This window comes from Triturus cristatus, chromosome 12 (genome assembly GCF_964204655.1).
Source record: "Triturus cristatus chromosome 12, aTriCri1.1, whole genome shotgun sequence".
Taxonomy (NCBI): Eukaryota; Metazoa; Chordata; class Amphibia; order Caudata; family Salamandridae; genus Triturus; species Triturus cristatus.
Window position 1 is genome coordinate 92,268,498 of NC_140595.1, and position 22,175 is coordinate 92,290,672.

Sequence of the window (22,175 nt, forward strand, 5' to 3'; positions counted from 1 at the left end):
CTATCTGCTCCTGATGGGAAATTACACTGAAAAGATATTTTAAGGCAATCTCCGTGTAACCCTATTGGAGAGATTGGCCTTGCAATAAATAGTGAATTACGAATTTAGCAGTATTTTACTATTAGGGCATGTAAAATAGGGGTGGGCGTTGGACTCCGCTCTGCTGCCAGAGATTGCAGAGTTTTGCTATTCTGCCCTCCGCTTTGCTTCGAGCGTGGAGTTCGGCAAAAAAGTTCTGCCGTCCTACAGAGAAGCGGCGTTTACCAGTGCGCTGCCGCCTGCCGTTCAGTCCTATTAAAGTCAGCATTTAAAGAGAATGCGTGCGTGCGCACCAGCACGACGTTCACTTCTGGAATGAAGAAGGCCGTTCAATCAAACAGGACCTATAGATTTCTGATGTTCTTTTCCGTTACACCTAACGCAACTGACTGGAAATACATGTAGCCTTTAGTAACGTTGCAAAGTTGGAACGTGTTGCAGTCGCTTTCGCTCATCCAGTCTGGCACGAGATTTGGCGGTTGTTTATTTCAGGGTGGTGAAGAGTTAGTTCCATCTGCTGATAGGCATGCATGCACTGCTCATGCAGTGGGGCAGGAGGGACCAGAGAGTCACTATTGAACGGCCGCAAGTTTGATTTGCTTAATCAATAGTTATAGTGCACATAAAATCCATATGTATTTATATTAAGTTGCAGACTGGCCTGCCACCCTTAGGCCGCAGCTGCACTGCTGTTAGTTATGTGCCACTCCGCTCTGGTCACTCACAGAGTGGCTGCGTGTGAGAAGGGCCTGGCCCCTGATTCATTGTGGGATGGTTATGTGAACCGGCTACTACTGATTGGCTCAAAGTACAATGGAAACTTCAAACTCTCCTCCTATCCCTAACGAAGAGGAGTATTGAATGTTATTGGCTCTGTAAGAGCTGACTCAGACCAATTCGCTCCTAGCACCTGAAAACAAAAAACAAATCAGAGTCCATGAGAGTAGATGGTTGAAGCTGGTGAGTAAGACGGATGACACACACACACCTAGCCAATAGGAAAGCTTTGCTTGTGTGCCTGTGTCCTATCTGCATTGTTGTGGGCGGACGCAGATTGAAAGAACGAGTAAGGGGTGAGAGCTTTACCAAGATGGTATGGCCATGGCTCCTGTTGGTTACGGCATTGAGAATTCGAGATAGTGGCTGAGCCCATACTGAGATGTCAGGTGAGCCCTAGGGAGAGTGGAAACTGCTTAAAAGTACAGTCAACTGACTTTTACCACATGATCTGGCAATGCCCTGTCTTTGCACCATTCTGGTCGGGTGTGGAACTGGAACTTACACAGACCCTGGGATGGACGGTTCCCCACGACCCATTACGTCTGATTCTAGGTGTTTTTGATGGCTTGGATAGCTCTCGGGCCGACAAGTACTTCCTTGGGACAGCGGTGGCGAAACATGACATTGCGGCACTCTGTTCTCAGGCCAAGTCCCCTACCTGTGGAGACGGGGTGTAGATTGGTGCAGAACTCAAGAGGAACCCCTCTTTGAATCCTGGGGCTGCCCTGAACTATTCGGAAAGATTTGGGGTAAATGGTTCAATCTATTTTCCTGAGCGGTGTGTGTGTTCATGTGTATCGTGATAACCTCACGCAAGACTCTATTTTTATGAATGATTTACAAGTCTCTGTCATCTTCCTTGCCGCTGTACACTATCCAGACACTGTGCTTGATTTTGCGGCCAATGTAAATTTGTGGTTTGTTTTAACAATCAATAAACGTGACTATTAAAAAAATAAAAAGTGCAGCCAAAACATGTGTACTTCACCAACCCATGTGAACAGGTGCCTTGCCCTCATAGCTCTGATGCAGCTGGCACGAAGCCCACATATTTCGCCTTCAGCCTTGCCCTAACAGGGCACTGGCCTGGCACGTAATGTTTTAATGAAACAAAACCGTGCTGGAGGGGAACTGCTTTAAGTATTCTGTAAGGTCTAACTGACGCCACATCAGGGTATTACCATTTACTTCACAATGCTGGGTCAGCCTACCTTGGCTGTTCCTGTGACACTGGCCGAGCGGCATAGTATACTCTGCCCAAGGGCAGAACTCAGCGGAATTCAGCAGAGTTTTTTGGTGACTCCGCAGAATTCTGCAGAGTGCAACTCCGCGGGCTCCGCCCAGCCCCGATGTAAAACACACCGGTACATGTCCTACCTTTTAAATGCACTGCACCCTGCCCATGGGGCTGCCTTGAGCCCACCTAAGGAGTGATTTACATGTAATAAAAGGGAAGTTTTGGGCCTGGCAAGTTGGTGCACTTGCCTTGTCGAAACAGAAGTTTAAAACAGCACACACCGACTCTGCAGTCGCAGGCCTGAGACACGTTCACAGGGCAACTAATATGGTTGGCACAATCCGTGCTGCAGGCCCACTAGTAGCATTTAATTTACAGGCCCTGGGCACGCATAGTGCACTTTACTAGGGACTTTAAGTAAATTAAATATGCCAATCACGGACAAACCAGGTACCTTTTACATAGGGAGCTCTTGCACATCAGCACCGGACAGCAGTGGTAAAGTGCCCAGAGTCATAAAACCAGCAAAGACAAAGTCCAGAATACAGTCAAAAAACAGAAGGCAGAAGCAAAGAGACAGGGGGGACCAGAATTCTACAAAGTGTAAGAGCAGAAGAAAAGTCAGACATTGGGCTTACTTAAAGAGTCGTTGAAAAACTGTTCCGGGTGTTGCACCAGATACATTGTACCACCCCTCCCTGGTGGCTGTCAGGCCCCTGTCATGTCTCGAATTAATCCTGTCCGTCAGCTGTTATTGTAGGGCGCGGAACAGTCGGATTTTGCCAGGCGTGCTTGGGAGCTAAACAGGCACGTTAGAGGCAGGCGTGATAAGCAGGCTGTTATGTCGGTGCTGAAGCAGTTTTGTACACTGTGATGACCTCACAGTTCATCACAGGTCCCAAATCTGGTACCTTCATTTATTTCTTACATCTAGAAACTAACAAATACATCTAATCGGAATATAGCACGACACTCGTCTACCTATTTCAGAAAGAAAACACACCGATTTTGCTTGCTCTCTGAGATGCTAATTTTGTTATCTCAGTTCAGAAGAAATGGCCCCTAAAATATAACTAATTTGCACCCTTGACTTCTTAATTGCTAATTAAAACATTCTCTGCCTCTGCTCTGGAGCAGCCGCAGGGCTTCAGAGAACCCTGTTTAATGAGAACCAAAAATTAAAAAGCAAGAGTATTTGGCTGTGGGGACATAAAAGCCTCCTGCAAGCACCTGGGCCTGTTTGTGCCCTGCCGCGTCACCCAACCTCTTCACAGCCTAACCTTTGAGGTGATCTTTAGCGCTCTATTCTGGGTCGCGTCACCGAGCCCGTGCCGCCGCCGCGCGCGCAGAAGGTGTGAGGGTATTTATAGCCGGGTGTAAAGAGGCAGAGACCCGCATTCGGCTCGGTGAGAAGTCATGCGTCGTGCACCGTCCGTTCGAGGGACGTGTCTTCACGGCCACGGGCTGAGCACAGCCACGTGCGGGTTCGTGCGAGGTCCTATAGGGGCCCTAGGCGGTGCCTGTAGAATAAATGTGGAAACTCACTGGGCAGAGATCCAGGTTTAAAGTCAATTAATTGCGGTCAGAACAGGAGCGCGTGGAGGTCCTTCTCACCTGTTTCTGCAGAAAGGTCTCCACGTCCCACCCATTCAACCCCTTCTCACTTGTTTCTGCAGAAAGATCACTCCGCCCATGCATTCAACCATTTTCTGCCTACTTTTGCTCCACAAGCTTCCTGCCCAATGCACTTCCGGTCAAGGACTTTTAGGCCTCTCCAATATACCCATTTTACCGCGGATAAGGAAGCATGTCCCATCCAGTCTGACTATTCCTCTGCAGGAAGGGACCCTTGTCATCCACTCTCTTTCACTTAAGATGAGGACGCCACACCCATTAGGTCTGCCCTTTCCGTGGATACACAAACCTACTTCTGCCCCTTACAGTGTTGACAAGGACCCCTACGGCCATTTCGTCTGCCCATTTCCTTCTAGCTATGACACCACACCCCATGTATTACAGATTACAGCCATGCCCCCTCTCAACTGCCCATTTCTGTGTAGCTATGATCCAATATGTTATGTGCATTGAATTTATGCCCGACAGGTCTGTCCACTGCCTTACTATCACGAGCCTCAGGCAGTTGTACGCTTTCAAATCTTCCTCCAGATAAGGGCCCACAGGCTGACCCACTTTGCCCATTTCCTCACGGTAAATAGTACTACTGCCCACACAGTGTGCAGTGCTCAAGCAGGTATGTTTCTCCGGCCCATTCCGTCTTTCCAAACAGATGTAGTCCCCAGGCTCATTCACTCTTTCCAAACAGATGTGGCCCCCAGGCCCATTCAGCCTGTCTATGCAAATGTGGACCCCAGGCCCATTCCGCCTGCCTATGCAGATGTGAACCCCAGACCCATTCCGCCTTCAGTCAGATCAGATGTGGTCCACAGGCCCATTCACTCTTTCCAAACAGATGTGGTCCCCAGGCCCATTCACTCTTTCAAAACAGATGTGGCCCCCAGGCCCATTCAGCCTGTCTATGCAGATGTAGACCCCAGGCCCATCCCGCCTTCAGTCAGATGTGGTCCACAGGCCCATTCACTCTTTCCAAACAGATGTGGTCCCCAGGCCCATTCACTCTTTCCAAACAGATGTGGCCCCCAGGCCCATTCAGCCTGTCTATGCAGATGTGGACCCCAGGCCCATCCCGCCTTCAGTCAGATGTGGTCCCCAGGCCCATTCACTCTTTCCAAACAGATGTGGTCCCCAGGCCCATTCACTCTTTCCAAACAGATGTGGTCCCCTGGCCCATTTAGTCTGTCTAGGCAGATGTGATTTCCAGATCCATTTAGCATTTCTAGGCAGATGTGCTCCCCAGGCTCATACAGTCTGTCCATCCACAAACAGATTGGATTTCTTGGGCGCTTCATTCTGCTCTTCCCCTTACACATAGGCAGGGCAGCCATTTTGACATCCCGTTCGTTCCCTGACAGATCATTGAACTCCAGGCCTATTTCCCCGCCCCGTTGCCAAGCAGAGCCCCCCTCCGGTTGGCGCCCCCCCCCCACTGTCGGCGACCAGGCGCTCCTCGATCGATGGAACAGGTGGGCTCTGTCAGCAGCCCCCACGCCCGGCTAAAGAAAGCTCGCAGGAGACACTCCTCTGTTTTTGCAGCAGTTGGATTTAAAAACCTATCATTAACCCCACCCTCCCCCCACACTCCGACCCACACAGAGGTTTATCACCAAAACACTCCACAGGACACGGGCTGGTTCTTGTATTCACTTGGGAATTGTGTACACTGTCTTTAACAAAAAAAGTGCACGCTTGTCAAAGAATTCTGTGCATTTTTTTTAATAATTACGCACACTTCTCAGTGTCATCTTATGATCTTAAGGATTTTGGGGGTCCTGGGCAAGACATACTTTGGGGGTCCCTTTTCGGAACTACTTTGTATTTTTTTTACCCATTTTCTGATAATTCAAGCCCCACGATGCCACACAATATTGAATAGTCTGTTAAAGGTTGAGATGGAAACATAGACGTGTGTGATAGGATGAAAGTTCACATTTTCAGGGGCCCCATGGTAAGTGGGGGGGGGGGGGGGGGGGAGTCAGTGGGCAAGTGCCCACTTTGTCCATGCCATAAAACGTCTCTAACACTTCAAATTTTTCGATAATTGTACACACCATTTGAAACGATTTCGAGATATTTAAAATTATATTTGTGTCAGTTCCACCTGTGGGATGAAGTGTTCGAAATTGCGGGCTCTTCATAAGTGAGGGTCTCACCTATTGGCAAGTACAGCCCTCCTCTTCCCTGCCCCCACCCCATGATAGGGGTGTCTGTGTGAGAAGAGAAAGAAGTCACCTGAGTGGAGGAGAGAAGTTTGTAAATGGGCAAGAATGTATGCTTTGAGGCAGTGTGAGGGAATATGAGAATGAAGTAATCTGAGAGAGAAAGTGTGTTAGAAATTGAGACCGGTTGTGGAGCGTGTCAGGGAGCAGTGGCGTAGATGGAGGAGGGGCGGTTCGCCCCAGGCGGCACTCTTTTTGGGGATGGCGTAGGTGACCAAGCCATCTGTTGACTACCGCCCCCCAGAACAAGTCGTCTGTCAACCGCCACCCCACCCTCCCTCTCTTACCTGCACCGGGCGGCAAACTGAGGGATCGCCCTGGGCAGCAATAGGTCTAGCTACACCACTATTAGGGAGGTGTCTGAAAATGTGTGTGCACGCGTGAGGAAGCAGTTCATTGAGGCAGTGAAAACAGGAGTCAGGTGTTTGTGTGTGTGAAAGGGAGGCTGTAGGAGTTTGTGATGTATCAGGAAAGTGTAATTGACCGAACAAGCAAGGGGGAGGGCATGAGGCTGGCTGTACAAGCATGAAGGAGGATGTGTGGTGTGTGAGCGAATGAGTGAGTGAGTGTGTTAGTGAGTATGGGGGTGTCTGAAGGAGTGGGAGTAAAGGAATGTATAAAAGAATGAGGCAACTCAGTGTCTGTGGGCCTGAGTGCATGAGCTGCGTTCACTTCACCTACAACAAGCCCACATCCAACAACCACCCCCAACACATTCTGCAAAGAAACTGGAACAAAATCACCATCAACCAGATCTCCTCATCGCTTCTTCAAAAGCCCCCCGTCCACTCCTCAAACCCAGACCAAGCAGCCACCAACCTCACCCAATGGTTATCCAACAGCGCCGACATCCTAGCACCACTGAAAAAACGACAAATCAAACTAGGCAGCAAGAAGGCCTCCTGGTTCAACGATGATCTTAAGAAATCCAAGAAACTCTGTCGCTCCCCCGAGAAGGCCTGGAAAAAAGACCCAACCACCAGCACCAAGGACGCCTTCAAAAACGCCACCCGCATTCACCACCAACTAATCCGAATTGCCAAGAAAGCAGCCTTCAAGGACCGTCTAGATAACAACGCCCACAACAGCAAGGAACTATTCAACATCGTCAAGGAATTTACCAACCCCTCAGCCAACTCCAACGACATCACCCCCTCTCAAGCCCTCTGAAACTCCCTAGCCTCATTCTTCCACAACAAAATTGCAGACATCCACAACAGCTTCGACAACCAACCAGAAGTCCAAGCCTCCCAATCCCCTGCAGGTCCCCCACCCCCCCCGAACATCCTCAACGACTGGAAGCCAATTTCCACTGAGGACACCATCCATCTGATGAACTCTATCCACTCAGGATCCCCCACAGACCCCTGCCCTCACCACATCTTTAACAAAGCAGACTCCATTATTGCACCGCACCTCCGAGACGTCATCAACTGCTCCCTCAACTCCGCAACCTTCCCGGAAAGCTGGAAACATGCCGAACTCAGCGCCCTCCTGAAGAAACCCACAGCTGACCCCACCGAACTCAAAAACTATCGCCCTATCTCACTCCTTCCATTCCCGGCCAAAGTCATCGAGAAAGCTGTCAACAACCAGCTCGCCGCATTCCTCGAAACCAACAAATCCCTCGACTCCTCACAGTCCGGCTTCCGAGCCAAGCACAGCACCGAAACCGCCCTCATCGCAGCAACAGACGACATTCGAACTCTACTGGACAATGGAGACACAGTCGCCCTCATCCTCCTCGACCTCTCCGCAGCCTTCGACACAGTCTGCCATAGCACCCTTCTAAAGCGCCTCAAAAACATCGGAATCCAAGGAAAAGCACTGGAATGGATCACCTCGTTCCTCTCCGGAAGAACCCAGAGAGTCCGCCTCCCACCATTCAAGTCAGAGGCCACTGAAGTCATCTGCGGCGTACCTCAAGGGTCCTCACTCAGTCCCACCCTCTTCAATGTTTACATGAGCCCCCTCGCGGCCATTGTACGTCAACACAACCTCAACATCATCTCCTACGCCGACGACACTCAACTGATCCTATCACTCACCAGAGACCCTAACACGGCCAAAACCAACCTACACGAAGGAATGAAAGAAGTAGCCGAATGGATGAAGCACAGCCGTCTGAAACTGAACTCAGACAAAACAGAAGTCCTCATCTTAGGTACCTCCCCCTCCGCCTGGGACGACTCTTGGTGGCCAGAGGCCCTTGGAATAGCACCCATCCCGACGGACCACGCACGGAATCTGGGCGTCATCCTGGATTCCTCACTCTCGATGAACAGACAAGTCAACGCCGTTTCTTCATCTTGCTTCAACATTCTTCGCATGCTCAAAAAAACATTTCGCTGGATCCCTACCGAAACTAGAAAAACAGTCATCCACGCTCTGGTCACGAGCTGACTGGACTACGGAAACACCCTCTACGCCGGCACCACCGCAAAACTCCAGAAAAAACTACAACGCATCCAGAACGCCTCAGCCAGGCTCATACTAGACATCCAGCGTAAAGAACACATCTCTGATCACCTGAAAAACCTCCACTGGCTCCCCGTCAATAAGAGGATCACTTTCCGGCTCCTAACCCACGCACACAAAGCACTCTACGAAATCGGACCCGAATGCCTCAACACGCGACTATCCTTCTACACCCCCTCCCACCAGCTACGATCCTCCAACCAAGCCCTTGCCAATGTACCTCGCATCAACAAGACCACCATGGGAGGCAGATCCTTCTCCTACCTAGCAGCTAAAACTTGGAACTCACTTCCCACTCACCTTCGCCTTACTCAGAACCACCTAGCATTCAGAAAGCAACTCAAAACGTGGATATTCGACAAATAACTCCCCACCCTTCTACAAGCGCCTTGAGACCCTCTGGGTATGTAGCGCGCTATACAAATCTTTTGACTTGACTTGACTTGAGTGTGATACAATATCTCTCTGAGGCATTGCGTAAGTGAGTGAAGGTAGAAAGCAAAAGTGTGTGAGAATATGCGAATACTAGACGAAGTGTGTGAATGTGGGTGTGGCGGTGGGAGGGAGAATGAATGAAGATGTGTAATTGAGTGAATGACTTAGTGTATAACTGCCCATTTTTAGAGCTCGCCTACAGACAGGTTGTTGAAGACCTGTTGTGTACACTACATAGGCTTATGGCCCCCATTAGTTGGGTTTGTTTGTCCGATTTACTTGCTTGCTTATTTGATGGCTTTCCTTCAATCAGTCAAAAGCGTGGCTAATCACCTGTGAGGTTATCCAGGCGCTTGAGGAGCTGCTGCTGGAGGTCCAGTTGAACAGCCAGGTCTTGAGGCCTTTTCTGAATTCCAGCAGAGAGGATGAGGTCCGTAGGTGAAGTGGGAGGTCGTTCCAGGACTTCTCAGCGAGGTAGGAGAAGGAGCGTCCTCCATTGTTGCGGTGGATGTGAGGGTTTGGGCGAGGCTAAGAGAGGCAGAGCCCGGGTGTCTGGAGGGAAGGTGGAAGTTCAGTCTGTGGTTGATGTACGCTGGTGCCTGGTTGGGGAGGGCTTTGTAGGTGTGGATCAACACCTTGAACTGGCATCTCTTCTGAGTGGGGAGCCAGTGAAGCTTCTTGGGGTGGGGGGTGATGTGGGTCTGTTTGGGGAGGTCGAGAATGAGTCTGGCCGCTGAGTTCTGTGTTGTTTGCAGTCTCTTGAGGAGGTGTGAGGCAATTCCTATGTATAGTGCGTTGTCGTAGTCCAGTCAGCTGGTGACCAGGGCTTGTGTGACAGTGCGTCTGTTGTTGAAGGGGAGCCACTTGAAAATTTTGAGGAGCATGCGAAGGTTGAAGAAGCAGGAAGATGATACTGCGTTGATCTGCCTTTTCATGCTGAGCTTACTGTCCAGGATGATGCCGGGTTTGCATGCATGGTCGGTTGGAGTGGGTGAGGGCCCTAGTTCGGGAGGCAACCAGGCATCGTTCCATGGGGAGACGTTGTTCCATAAGAATCAGCATTTCTGTCTTGTCTGTGTTGAGTTGTACGCAGTTGTCTCTCATCTAGTCGGTAATGTTCGTCATGCACCTGCGGAAACTGGTCAGTGTGGCGTAGGGGTCTTCTGTTAGAGAGAGGATGAGCTGGGTATCGTTTGCGTAGGATTTGATGCTCAGTTCATGCGATCTGACGACGTTGGCCAAGGGAGTCATGTAGTTGTTGAACAGGGTTGGGCTGAGGGATGAACCTTAAGGGATGCAGCAGATGGTGTTCTTGGGTTCTGAGGTGAAGGGAGGAAGGCAGATTCTCTTGGTTCTTCTGGGTGAGGAAGGAGGCGATCCACTTGAGGGCGTCTCCTTGGATTCCGATGTTATGAAGCCTTTTGATCAGGGTATAGTGTGATACTGTGTAGAATGCTGCCAAGAGGTCGAGGAGGATCAGTGATGCTATTTTTCCTTGGTTCGAGGAGAGATCTGATGTTGCCTGTGGCTGCAATCGAGGTGGTTTCGGTGCTGTGGTTGGTGTGGAATCCAGATTGGGAGGTGTCCAGCTATTTGTTGTTCTCCAGGTGTTCTCTGATTTGGCGGTTGATGGCCTTCTCAGGGACTTTGTCAGGTAAGGGCAGCAGTGAGATAGGGTGGTAGTTCTTGGGTTCGTTGGGGTCGGCAGGTGGTTTCTTGAGTAGGCGCTTGACTTCTGCGCGTTTCCATTCTTCGGGCAAGGTGGCCGTGTTGATGGATGCATTGAGGATGGCAGTGAGCTCGCTGCTGATAGTCTTGCTTCCGAGGTTTAAGATGTGGTGGGGGCAAGGTTCCTTGGGTGCTCCTGAGTGGACAGAGTTCATGATGGTTGTGGTGCCTTGCATGGTGAGCTGGTCCCAGATGGTGAGCAGGTGGCCGTGTTCCTTGTACTTGGAGGTGAGGTGGTTGAGTATGTCGGTGGGTTGGGGTTTGAAGTTTGTGTAGGTGGCGGAGATCTTGTCCTGAAAGAAATCCGCTAGGGAGTTGCAGAGTTCCTGAGAAGGGGTGATGACATTTTCAGGGGCTGTGGGGCTGGAGAACTCTCCAACGATGTTGCAGAGTTCCTTGCTGTGGTTAGAGCTTGCTTCGATGCGGTAAACCAGGACACTTCCTTTCGCAGGAGTTTGTGGTATAGGCTGAGAGCTGTTTTGAATATTGTTCCATCTGTGGGCACCATCCTGGTGCACCATTTCCTTACGAGTCATTTGCAGGTGCGCCTCGTGGTTCTTAGTTCCGTAGTGTACCAGCTGGTTTGCTTTACAGACCTCGTGGGTTTGCTGGGGTGACTCTGTTGGTGCAGTCTGTGATCCAGGTGGAGAATTTCTTGACTACTTGTTCTAGGTTGGTTGTGGGGAGAGGACAGGAGGTGTTGAGGGCATCAGTCCATTGGCTCTCTGAGATCTTGTTCTAGCTACGGAGTGAGGTCCTGTGCGGTGGTGTTGAGGGGGTCCCACGATGGTGAAGTGGATGTTGACTTGGTCGGTCCAGTTGAGCTTGGTGACATGGCTGTACTTGAGTCCGTTGCTGGCTGTGCAGATGGGGCCGGGTGTGTCCTGCGATGTGCGTGGGGTTGGTGACCAGTTGGGTGAGGCCGATGTTGCTCATGCTTTTGAGGAAGTTGGCGGTGTTGGTGCTGTTGGGGTCGTTGATGTGAAAATTGAGGTCACAGAGGAAGATGTAGTTGACGGAGTCAATGGCGAGCGGAGTGATGAAATCGGAATGGCGTTGCAGAAACTGGGGCACGATCCTGGAGGTCTGTAGACGAGGGTGCCTCTGATGGTGGTTTTGCTGTCAGTTCGGAGATGGAAATTGAGGTGTTCTGTGATCGTAGTGACATAGTCTGTGCTGGTGGTGCAGTGAATGGTCTCCTTGTGGATGATGGCGGTTCCACCTCCATGCTTGTTGATGCGGTCTTGGTGTAAGATCTTGTAGCCGTGGGTGGGGGGTGGCTGAGGCAATGTCGGGTGTGGATGCAGGGTTGATCCAAGTGTCAGTGAGGAAGATGACATCGGGGGGAAGGAGGTGATAGTGTCCCAGATCTTGGTAGCGTGCTTGACAAGGGATCGTGTGTTGAGCAGGAGGCAGTGGAGATGGTCTGGAGTGGGCAAGGTATGCGTGGTGGAGATTGCCCTGCCTGCTGGAGCTATGTTGTTACAAGAGGAGAGGCAGTGAAGGCACAAAAAAGATCAGATCGTCGAGTGGGGAGTGGTGCAGTAGCAGCTGTTGTCGCTAAGTCCTGGGTCGAGGGCTTGGAGCTTGGAGGCAGTGTATCTTCAGGTGGTGGCAGGGCCAGGGTTCCTGGCGCTGGGCGCGGATGGGCGCGGATGGACGCAGACGGCCTTGCCTTTGAAGCTCTCGCTGCGGCCTCCATAAGTAGTCGTGGGAGATGGGAGGGGCTGTCGGGGGGGAAAGGAGCAGGAAAAACAGCAGGAGCGGCACCGAAAAACAAACCGCAAAACAAACAGCAGGGGTAAAATGCAGAGAAACAATGAAGAGAAGGTTACCAAACAAAGATTGCCTTCAGCTTCTTGTTTGGCCCTCCCCTACAGCATAACTTCTTCACCATTGTATTGATTGGATGACTTGTATCCTTCCACGGATCCACATAAGAGGACTATTTTTTTTTCTTTTTCTTTCAGAACTCCATGGGAAAGAATGAGTTTTCATTTTCTATCTACTATGTGCTGCTTCCCCCTCACATCCCCACACCCCATCAAATATACCTGCTCTTTCCTTTGCCACTCCTATCCCCTTGCTACTCAACTTTTGTTTTATTAACACTCGCCCCCAGTTCCTCTGTTGCTCCCTCGCCCCTCTCTTTCCCCCTTGATCATATGGTCCATGGTGTGCACTTGTACCACCCTTCCCTGACACCATTGCTCCACACCCTTTCACATCACGTTCTGTTTTTCTTTATAATTTACTATTTTTTTATTTTATTTTTGTTTTTGTGGGTCTGGCAGCTGCAATTTGCTGCTGGCCACACTATTGTCTAAATAAGGCATTTTGACACACTTTTTATATTTTCAGAATTTACTGCTGCAGGATGACATTTATTATTGGTGTTCAATTTATTGGAATGGAATCAGGAAAAACCCATTTCATTTTTCATTTTTCAAATTGCTAATGCTGTGTGCCATCAGCAAAAGCATTAGCCAAGTTGAAAGGCAAGACCAAGTGGCTGAAAGAAGATCTAGTAATGCCAGCTAAAACACCAAAATAAGTCAGGATTTGTTACATTAACATAATGTAGACATAGAGCCACAATACCATGGTTTTTAGATGCTCAATAAGTAAATCTCACATAACTTTACCACTCTGAAGCATTGTTTTGTGTTGAATCCTGTAAGTGTCCTACCTAGAGGATTGATACCTCAATGTCGCCTATTCAGGAAAACCCTTTATTGCAGAGAGGGAGAGGAGAACTTTATCACCATGAAGCTTTGAATTGTGTTGAATTCTCTGGGTCTCCTATGGGATTTCATCGATTAAGACCTCTTTGTCTTCTCTTCAGGGAAGCCCTTTATTCCGAAGCAGGCGAAGAGGGAGATCCCGAAAGAGGAGCAGATCACCCTGGAGCCCGAGCTGGAGGAGGCCTTGGCCAACGCCACCGACGCAGAGATGTGCGATATCGCAGGTACTCCGGGGCAGGCACAGTGAGCATTGGGGATAGGGAAAGAATTATGGATAAGGACTGAATGACAGCTAGCTTGAGTAACTGGATGACCTACAAGAGGAGGGGCATAGTCAATATAGAAGAAATCCATGTTGGGCCAATACGTTTCAAATGTTTTGAGTCATAGGCAAGTGTTATGCGATTGTGTGGCATTTTATGCACAAATGTGGATTTATCACGCTTGCCACATGGTCCACAATCTTCTCACAATTTACAGAAGGCTACATGGTGTATTGGACAGTTGTAAACAGTTTACAGAGGTTAAATGGTTGCCGTTCAGTTGCTTATTTCTGCATTTAATTGTTAAACACATACTTTTGCCCAGACTATTTTAAAATGTGTTAAAGTGACAAAAAAGTGAAAATGTATGAGGCAGGCTGTGCTGCACAATATGTCTTTTCTTACCACATAATGTAATCAATTCTGACACATAATTTGGTTCAATTGTGCCTCATATTGCCAATGGGCATGGTCATAAGTAATCAGCCACATGCCAGTCTGCAGACTACTGTCATGACTGAGTTTAAGACAACAATTGTGGGTATATTAGGATCCAACCAACTAAGATAACCCTCCTCAAGTATTGTTGTTTTGACTGAGTTTAGCTCTACGCTCTGCTCTTATACCAGTTTACATATCTGAATTGGTGCACCTTGATTCATTAAGCACATTGCGTTCTGGTACATCTTGAGGCCTTATATATGTATGTTCTGGTGCACACAGATTTCTAAGCTTTGCTTAGTTCTTTTACCAGTTGACTTTTAGTGCAGTCCAGTGTTCCAGTCCAGACTGTGCGCTTATCTAGAACTTGGCGGACGGGATCCTCGGTCTCAAACGTGGTGGATATTTCATCCGCAGTGTTGCAAGTGCCATCTGCTTTAATACACTTATTTCACCACGTTTGTTCCATCTGCCAAACTCTCAATTACGCCTGAATTTTGCTGCATGTTGAATTTTTTGTATGAAGAATTTTGGCGAACGGGAATATTGGGTGCACTCTCACCAGGGAGAGCATTTCTCAGTGGCTCATTGTCTTGCCTGTTTATCCACGCAGGACATTTTAGGAGAGCTTTGTTTTTTTCTGGCTGTCAGAATTTCACAATTAAGTGTGTTCCACATCACACGAAGGAGCATTATATTTGGTCCTACAAACGTAAATTGTAATGTTTTTATATAAGTGGATTCAGAAATATGCATTGATTTGAAGAGTAGCAATCTTCCAGGTGGCATTTTTAATAGTGTATAGACTAAATTGTAAACAATAGAGACTATCGTAGGTGAGATTAAGTTAAAATGGGCACTCCACATACTCCCATCGATAGAACGCTTTTAGAAAGCTTTTTGATAAAAGTGCTTGGCTGTGGGGTGGCAAAATCATGCGCGAACCTGAGAGTTTGGTGATAATTTGCCATCCATGGTGTTTTTAAACAGAGATATGGTGCCCATGGAATTCTGGGCAAACAAAGTGTTACACACTGTGTTCTAGAGCATAATAAATTCGGGTTCAGGCTGGGTTCTGGTTTGCAATAAATGTTGTTGGATGTTACATTCTTCTGCTTTCCGAGCACTTTGAACTAACCATCCCTACACACTGATGTTGCATTGTGCTCTAATCCCTATACACTGATTGGGCTCTAATCCCTAAACACTGATGTTGCATTGGGCTCTAGCATTGGGCTCTAATCCCTATACACTGATGTTGCATTGGGCTCTAATCCCTACATACTTATGTTGCGTTGGGCTCTAATCCCTACACACTGATGTTGCGTTGGGCTCTAATCCCTATACACTAATGTTGCTTTGGACTCTAATCCCTAGACACTGATGATGCATTGGGCTCTAATCCCTACACACTGATGTTGCACTGGGCTCTAATCCCTACACACTGATGTTGCGTTGGGCTCTAATTCCTAGACACTGATGATGCATTGGGCTCTAATCCCTACACACTGATGTTGCACTGGGCTCTAATCCCTACACACTGATGTTGCGTTGGGCTCTAATCCCTACACACTGATGTTGCGTTGGGCTCTAATCCCTACACACTGATGTTGCGTTGGGCTCTAATCCCTAGACACTGATGATGCATTGGGCTCTAATCCTTACACATTGATGTTGCACTGGGCTCTAATCCCTACACACTGATGTTGCGTTGGGCTTTACATGGTTTGAACCCGAGAATTTAAAAGAGTTAGGAAGACCTTGAAGATTGACTTTGGAGAGGATGGAAATGAGTCTTGAGGAGGACTCTAAATTTCTGTCAGTGTTCATGTTTTCATGAAAGTTCTTTACAAAGGTGCCATACACTGTGATTGTTCACTCTGAAATCACGGCTTACTTTAGTGATTAAGTAGAAAAAAGAGTTCTACAAGGGAGTTTGTGGTTGTCTACCTTAAAGGTCTGGAAGTGTTGAGACTGCTAAACATTGATGCTAAGGACATGTCCAGAAAAGGATAAATCAATGATTCATATGGTTTAAAGGAAATTGAAGCCTTAACTGGGCGCAAGTGTAGATTCCTTAAATATTTTATGTTGCCTTTATTTAGTGATCCATTCTTGGTCAAGGTCTGTCTCTGAGCCCATTGTGGCTTGCTGGATATTATATGGGCTCTGTCTGAAATATTTAGACTTTTTAATATAGTGAATTCTGGAGTTCTCTCTGGATCCAACTCCCGGCTTCTATAGATTTGTGGGAATCAAATTGAAAGTTTGCATGATCATTTGGAGTTGGGGAACAGATTTTGTTTGTGGCCCTAATTTGAGATAGGAGTGTAATTTCTTCATTTAAATGGGTATCGTCAGAGAGCACAAGTTAGATACAACCCTTACACACTAATATGCACGTACAGAACACATACAGTTAGCAGAGCACTGTCAAACCAACAGCACAGTCGAGCATCACACCAACAGAGTAACAACCCCTTCTTCCAGCACACCATATTTGTGCTTTGAGGACAGCCATAATGTAAAAATAAACATTTCACTCACTCCAAATTCTGCCATGGATGACCTCCAAAAAGAAATCAGCCACTTGTCAAACTCTCACTAGCTGGCATCAAATATCAAAACACTCCTCCATGTGTGCAACACAATCATGAAAAACAAAGTAGAAATCAGTGTACCATTGAGCACATCACCCTCAAAGCAAAATTCTCACAACCATGGTACACCCAACAACCGTCAGAAAGAAAACGTTCATACCCAGAAAGAGAAAAATGGAAACGGACCAATTTCCCATAATGCATCATTCTTTTGATAGGATGATTCTGTATAGGAAATTGGTCCGTGCTCTGCACGCTGGTCCTAATCCCCAAGTAAAGCCACCTTCTGCAGGCGATCATCATCAGAAGGGCAAATAGAAGTACAGAACTGAGCAAGGCTGGTATCAGCCTTACCCAGTTCAGTCAGTCCACTAGTGAGTCAATGAGGTCAGAGTCATCCATGACCTGTTCATTGGGCAGATTGATAACATTGGGTCCCACATTGATAATATGAATCAGAAATACACTTGCTCCATTCGCCTACTGCTCCCCATTTCAGTTGACAGCCTTCGATCTCATCTCTCCTGCCAAACTCCTCAACATCCTTAACTTCACTCAAGGCCACCTTCCATGAAGATGAAACTCTACCCTCATTCATTGTGAAATCTGGGCCATTTCTGCAGCCTTTGATCTAGTAGATGACCGTGCACTAATACAGACCGTGGGAAAATGCATGCATTTATCTGACACTCCTCCGTCATATGCTACATCATCAACCACCACCTTCTCAACCTGATAGAGACCCATAGTTCCAGAACTTCCACGTCTCCTGCAAAGTACCCTATGGATCCACTATATTCCCTATGCCAACAATCCTTAACTTTACCTCAAACTATCCATTTCCAATGATATGCAGTGACTCACAACTTCCCTCAAACAAATCCAGAATTGGAAGTCAAGCACCTACCTAAAGCTCAAACCCACAAAGAACGAATTCTTCCTGTTTGGCGATAACATCAAGCAACAATAGTTACAACCTTGGCTTTCCATCATGAACCTATATAACCAGCGGGTAGCCAATACATACTCACTTAGATTCACCATTGACCCAAACCTCTTCTTCAAAGAACACATAGCCAAGAAAACCATGCCAGCATAGTAGCAGCTCTCCTTAAAACTAAAAATTACATTTGTTCAGATAAGAAGCCAACTTCAGAGCAGCAATGCACGCCCTGATCCTCTCCCACTTGAATGGCGACAACCATCTGCACATAAGCCTCCCTGACACCTTATTTGTCCTCATGAAAGGCATCCTTCACTCTACCACATGCAGCATCTATGCTCAAACGTGATTGGCTACATCAGCTCATTGCTGAACTGAACTACATTACCCTTTTCCTGGCCCGCATCATTTTAAGACCAGTTACTTAACCTGCAATGGCATCAGAAACAACACCCCGCACATACCTGGCTGACCAGCAAGTAACCACCTCAAGCATATATAACCCCAAACCATGACTTCTCCAGACTGAAAATAAAGAAATGCACAATGGAAAAAACATAAGGCAGGACATCTCCCTCTATGCACCCAAGATGTTGTGCTGCCCCCTTATATCAGAACTAATCCTACCCCCCAGTTCAGAAAGGAACTGAAGTCACATCTCTTCAAAAAGTACCTTCATCCCAAAAAATAAAAACCCACCTGTTACCTGCCTTTTGTAAATGTCCTCTCATGCCAAAGCCCACTGTTTTTGTGTCACAGCTGTATTTGTGCTACAGAAATATCACTATAAATGTACATCCATGCCGTAGACCCTTCCCATACATTTGGCAGAAATATAACACAACATTGCAGCATAATCCTTACTTACATTGTGTGGCATAGATAGAGACCTGCTGAGACATTGAACACCGAACTACCCAATCCCGATACAAATAGTGAAGGCTATGTGGCACACGCACCCATACACTGTGGCACACAAACCCATAGTAAATATCTTCCAAAATTGATTACAACTTACTTGGGCACCAATGTACACTTATTAGATTTAAGCTCGGTTAACTTCACATCATACAAACCGATAAACACATCGATTAAAGACTTTCCTAGAACTAACTGAAACCACTCAGATAAAAAATGAGCACCTGATTTCTATCTGCATGGTGTTAGGCATGCATATATGTAAAAAATGCAAGGTGCAGGAGTGGCAACCCACGAGGACTTCCACGGTTCAAAAGGCAGGGTGCAGGTATGGCAAACCACGAGTGCCTCCAAGGTTCAAAATGCAGGGTGTAGGAGTGGCAACCCACGAGGGATCCATGGTTCAAAATGCAGGGTGTAGGAGTGGCAACCCACGAGGGATCCATGGTTCAAAATGCAGGGTGCAGGAGTGGCAACCAATGGGTACCTCCACGGTTCAAAACGCAGGGTGTATGAGTGGCAACCCACAAGGGCCTCCACAGTTCAAAATGCAGTGTGTAGGAGTGCCAACTCATGAGGGCCTCCACGGTTCAAGGTGCAGGGTGTAGGAACGCCAACCCATGAGGGCCTCCACAGTTCAAAATGCAGGGTGTAGCAGTGGCAACTCGTGAGGGCCTCCATAGTTCAAAATTCAGGGTGCAGGAGTGGCAACCCATGAGGGCCTCCACAGTTCAAAATGCAGGGTGTAGGATTGGCAACCCATGAGGGCCTCCGCGGCTCAAAATGCGGGGTGTAGGAGTGGCAACCCATGAGGGCCTCCACAGTTGAAAATGCAGGGTGTAGGAGTGCCAGCCCATGAGCACCTCCACGGTTCAAAATGCAGGATGGTTACAAAAATGTCCTGAATTTAACTTTTCCTTTTTACTTTATTCCAAAACTAATGTAAACCAGCAGATAAATGGAAAGTTTTTTTTCTCCACTAATGTTTTTCTGTTTATTGAATGTACATGATGATTGGTCACCTCCAATGTTATGTACTTTTTCCAATAAAAATAAATAAAATGATATGATTATGGGCCCACTGTACTAATGGTAATAGGCGAAGTAGAATGTGCAAATTGTACACCAACTTGTTTGAAAATTAACATCCACTTGGCAATACAGCCGAAGAACTGATCAGACTCATCACAAAATGTATGTTTGCAGGAGGTGCAAGTTCTCATGCCTAAGGGATATTAAAGAGAAATAATGCATTTTGTAGCCCCTTGTGAATGAATGCAAATGCAGAGATTGGGCACTGCGATGGATAGCAGTCTTCACTCCTGCATTCGCATCTTAAGTTTCTTTAAGGCAGTTCCTGTCCACCTCAGGGATAGATGAAGCTTTAAAGAAAGTGCTGGAAGGTAGGGAAGACATCCGGGGAGGAGATATATTATTGTCCCTTTGAGGACTGTCTGCTGCACCGCAGAGGCCATCTGGCATGATTCCCAGAGCGAAGTAGTGCCTGGGGGATAGCTTCCTCTTTACGAATTGGTTACCACCCCAATTCGTGGGTGGGTGACTGATCAATATCTTCCCACCCCAGTTGACGTCACAACCATTGATACTTCAGTTTGCAACTCACAAATAAGAGGGAAGTAATACTTTCCAACTGATACAAGAGCTTTGTTACATTGTAAAGAAGTTTTCTGCAGTCACAAACCCTGTAAATTTGCTCAGTACTTGCTTTGCAAACACAAAACACTTTCGAACGTTAATACTTGTTAAATATGGTTTACGAGCCGTAAATTTGAAATGCATTATTATTGATTAATTTATACAGAATAAAGTAGCCACTGATGTTGAATGCACAACCAACTCTGGTCAGATCACATCTAGAATCCCATTCAACCCTGAGAAGGTGATCAAGTGATCCTAAAAGCTTGATTTAAAAGGGATAGAACAGACTGTATGTGAATGCAGTTCTTTTCAGTCACCTTTAACAGAATGGGTATCTCTGCAGGGGATTGTAATTACTCAAGTTTTAAACGTTGTTGGTTAAATTCCAGTGCATTTTAAGTTCTGGTTCTTTTTGGGTTCTGCTGCAGATTCAAGTCTGGTGAACAATACGTTGTGGTGTATGTTGGGATCTGTTGCATGTTTGGATGTGGTGCTCACTCATCTCGCAAACAATGCATTATAGTACCCGATAAGTACTACTTTGCATAGAGCTCAGGTGTACGTTGTGCTCTGGTGATTGTAGATAGGTGGTACTCGTCAAATCCTGGTACACACTGACTTCTGAAACCCTGTTGTGGTGCAGGTTGAGGACTAGGGAGCAGTGCAGTGTTCATTGAGCTCTGGTGCACCTTGACGACTAGTGTTCAGGTCAATGTTGAGTTCTGGTAAATGTTATGGTCTGGTTGTGAGAAGCTAGCTTGGTATATGGTGTACACTTATGTAAGTGGGCACCTTGCACAAATCCAGACAACCCTAAGGGTGATTTTAGTGGTCTTAGACAGCCTTAGAAAGCTCTCTAAGTGGTAGCTGTGGAGAGGCTTAGTCCAGAAGGAGTGTAAACCAGCTTCTTTTACCAGAACATAATCTTATTGATATAGATTAAGTGGAAAAGAACCACACATGGTATTTATAAAAATATGTATTTATTATAAGACACTAACACATACAGATTTCTCCTAGCCGGAGATATACACAATGCACACAGTACTTTTCAATAGAAACATGTAAGTAGCACGAAATACACAGTGGTCACCGAGGGGGGCAAACCATATACTAAAATAGTGGTATGCGAACCACGATTTGAGTCAAGACTATACCCAGAAGACGTAGAAGTGCCGGGGACCCAAGGAACCACCCGAGGCAAGTAACCAGGAACCGCACAGAGGGAGGCCGTTTGCAGAGTGGGAACACGACAGCGGGCTCAATACAAGTCAATGGGTAAGTTGTGATTGCAATTTTAAAGAAGAAGGACCCTTCCCAGTGGACCGTGAAGAAACCCCGTGGAAGATAGAAGGTTGGAGAGCCACCCCACCAATGGATACCCTAGGAACCAGGATACCTACACCAGGGAAGCCAGGTGCTTAGGTGTGAAATGGCGTCGGAAACAACTGTTAAACTCAATGAAGGACTTAAGGAAAATGCCGCTGCTGGAGAGAGTGAAAGTGTACGATGAAACCCAAAGGTGGTTTCAGAATGAGAAGTACCTGCAAGCAGAGGAGACAGTGTCTATGCCACTTGGAAGTGCCCAGGAGGCCCAGAAGACGAATGCCCACTGAAGTCGAGTGTTGCAGGAGAGTTGATGGTGACCTTGAAACTGCAGCTGTGTGGACCAGATGACGCTGTGGAAGACCAGGAGCCGGGCACGAGCTGTGCCACGTCAGATGTCGAGAGTTGAGGGGCTGGTGTCTGTCAGAAGCACCAACAAGCCTTTGCAACTGCAACCAGCGTGGTAAGCGAAGAAGGTACAGTGTCGGGACCAGAAAGGTCCTGGTGACTCACCACAAGCAGGGGAGTCAGGGCAGACCCCAAGCAATCAGGGGAGCCATAGAAATCAAAGGAGACCCTCAGGAGGACCCACAGGCCGGAGGCACTGGAGTAGCAAGAGAACCTCCAGCAGCTTACCAAAGATGCAGGCCCATGGTGCAAGTGATGCTGTGAGGATGAAGATCTTGGTCACAGGAGATGCTTGAGGATGGGACTACGTGAAGCCCGAAGA

The 22,175-nt window shown here is 47.5% G+C and overlaps 1 protein-coding gene across 1 annotated transcript in view; it reads left to right on the forward strand.

The window, feature by feature from the left end:
• TMOD4 (tropomodulin 4) overlaps positions 1-22,175 on the forward strand; it is a 108,345-nt gene that overhangs the window by 45,600 nt on the left and 40,570 nt on the right. Inside the window, exon 4 of the mRNA XM_085639458.1 lies at positions 13,397-13,519. Within this exon, the coding sequence (XP_085495584.1) occupies positions 13,397-13,519 (123 nt within the window). The remainder of the gene's footprint in view (positions 1-13,396; positions 13,520-22,175) is intronic.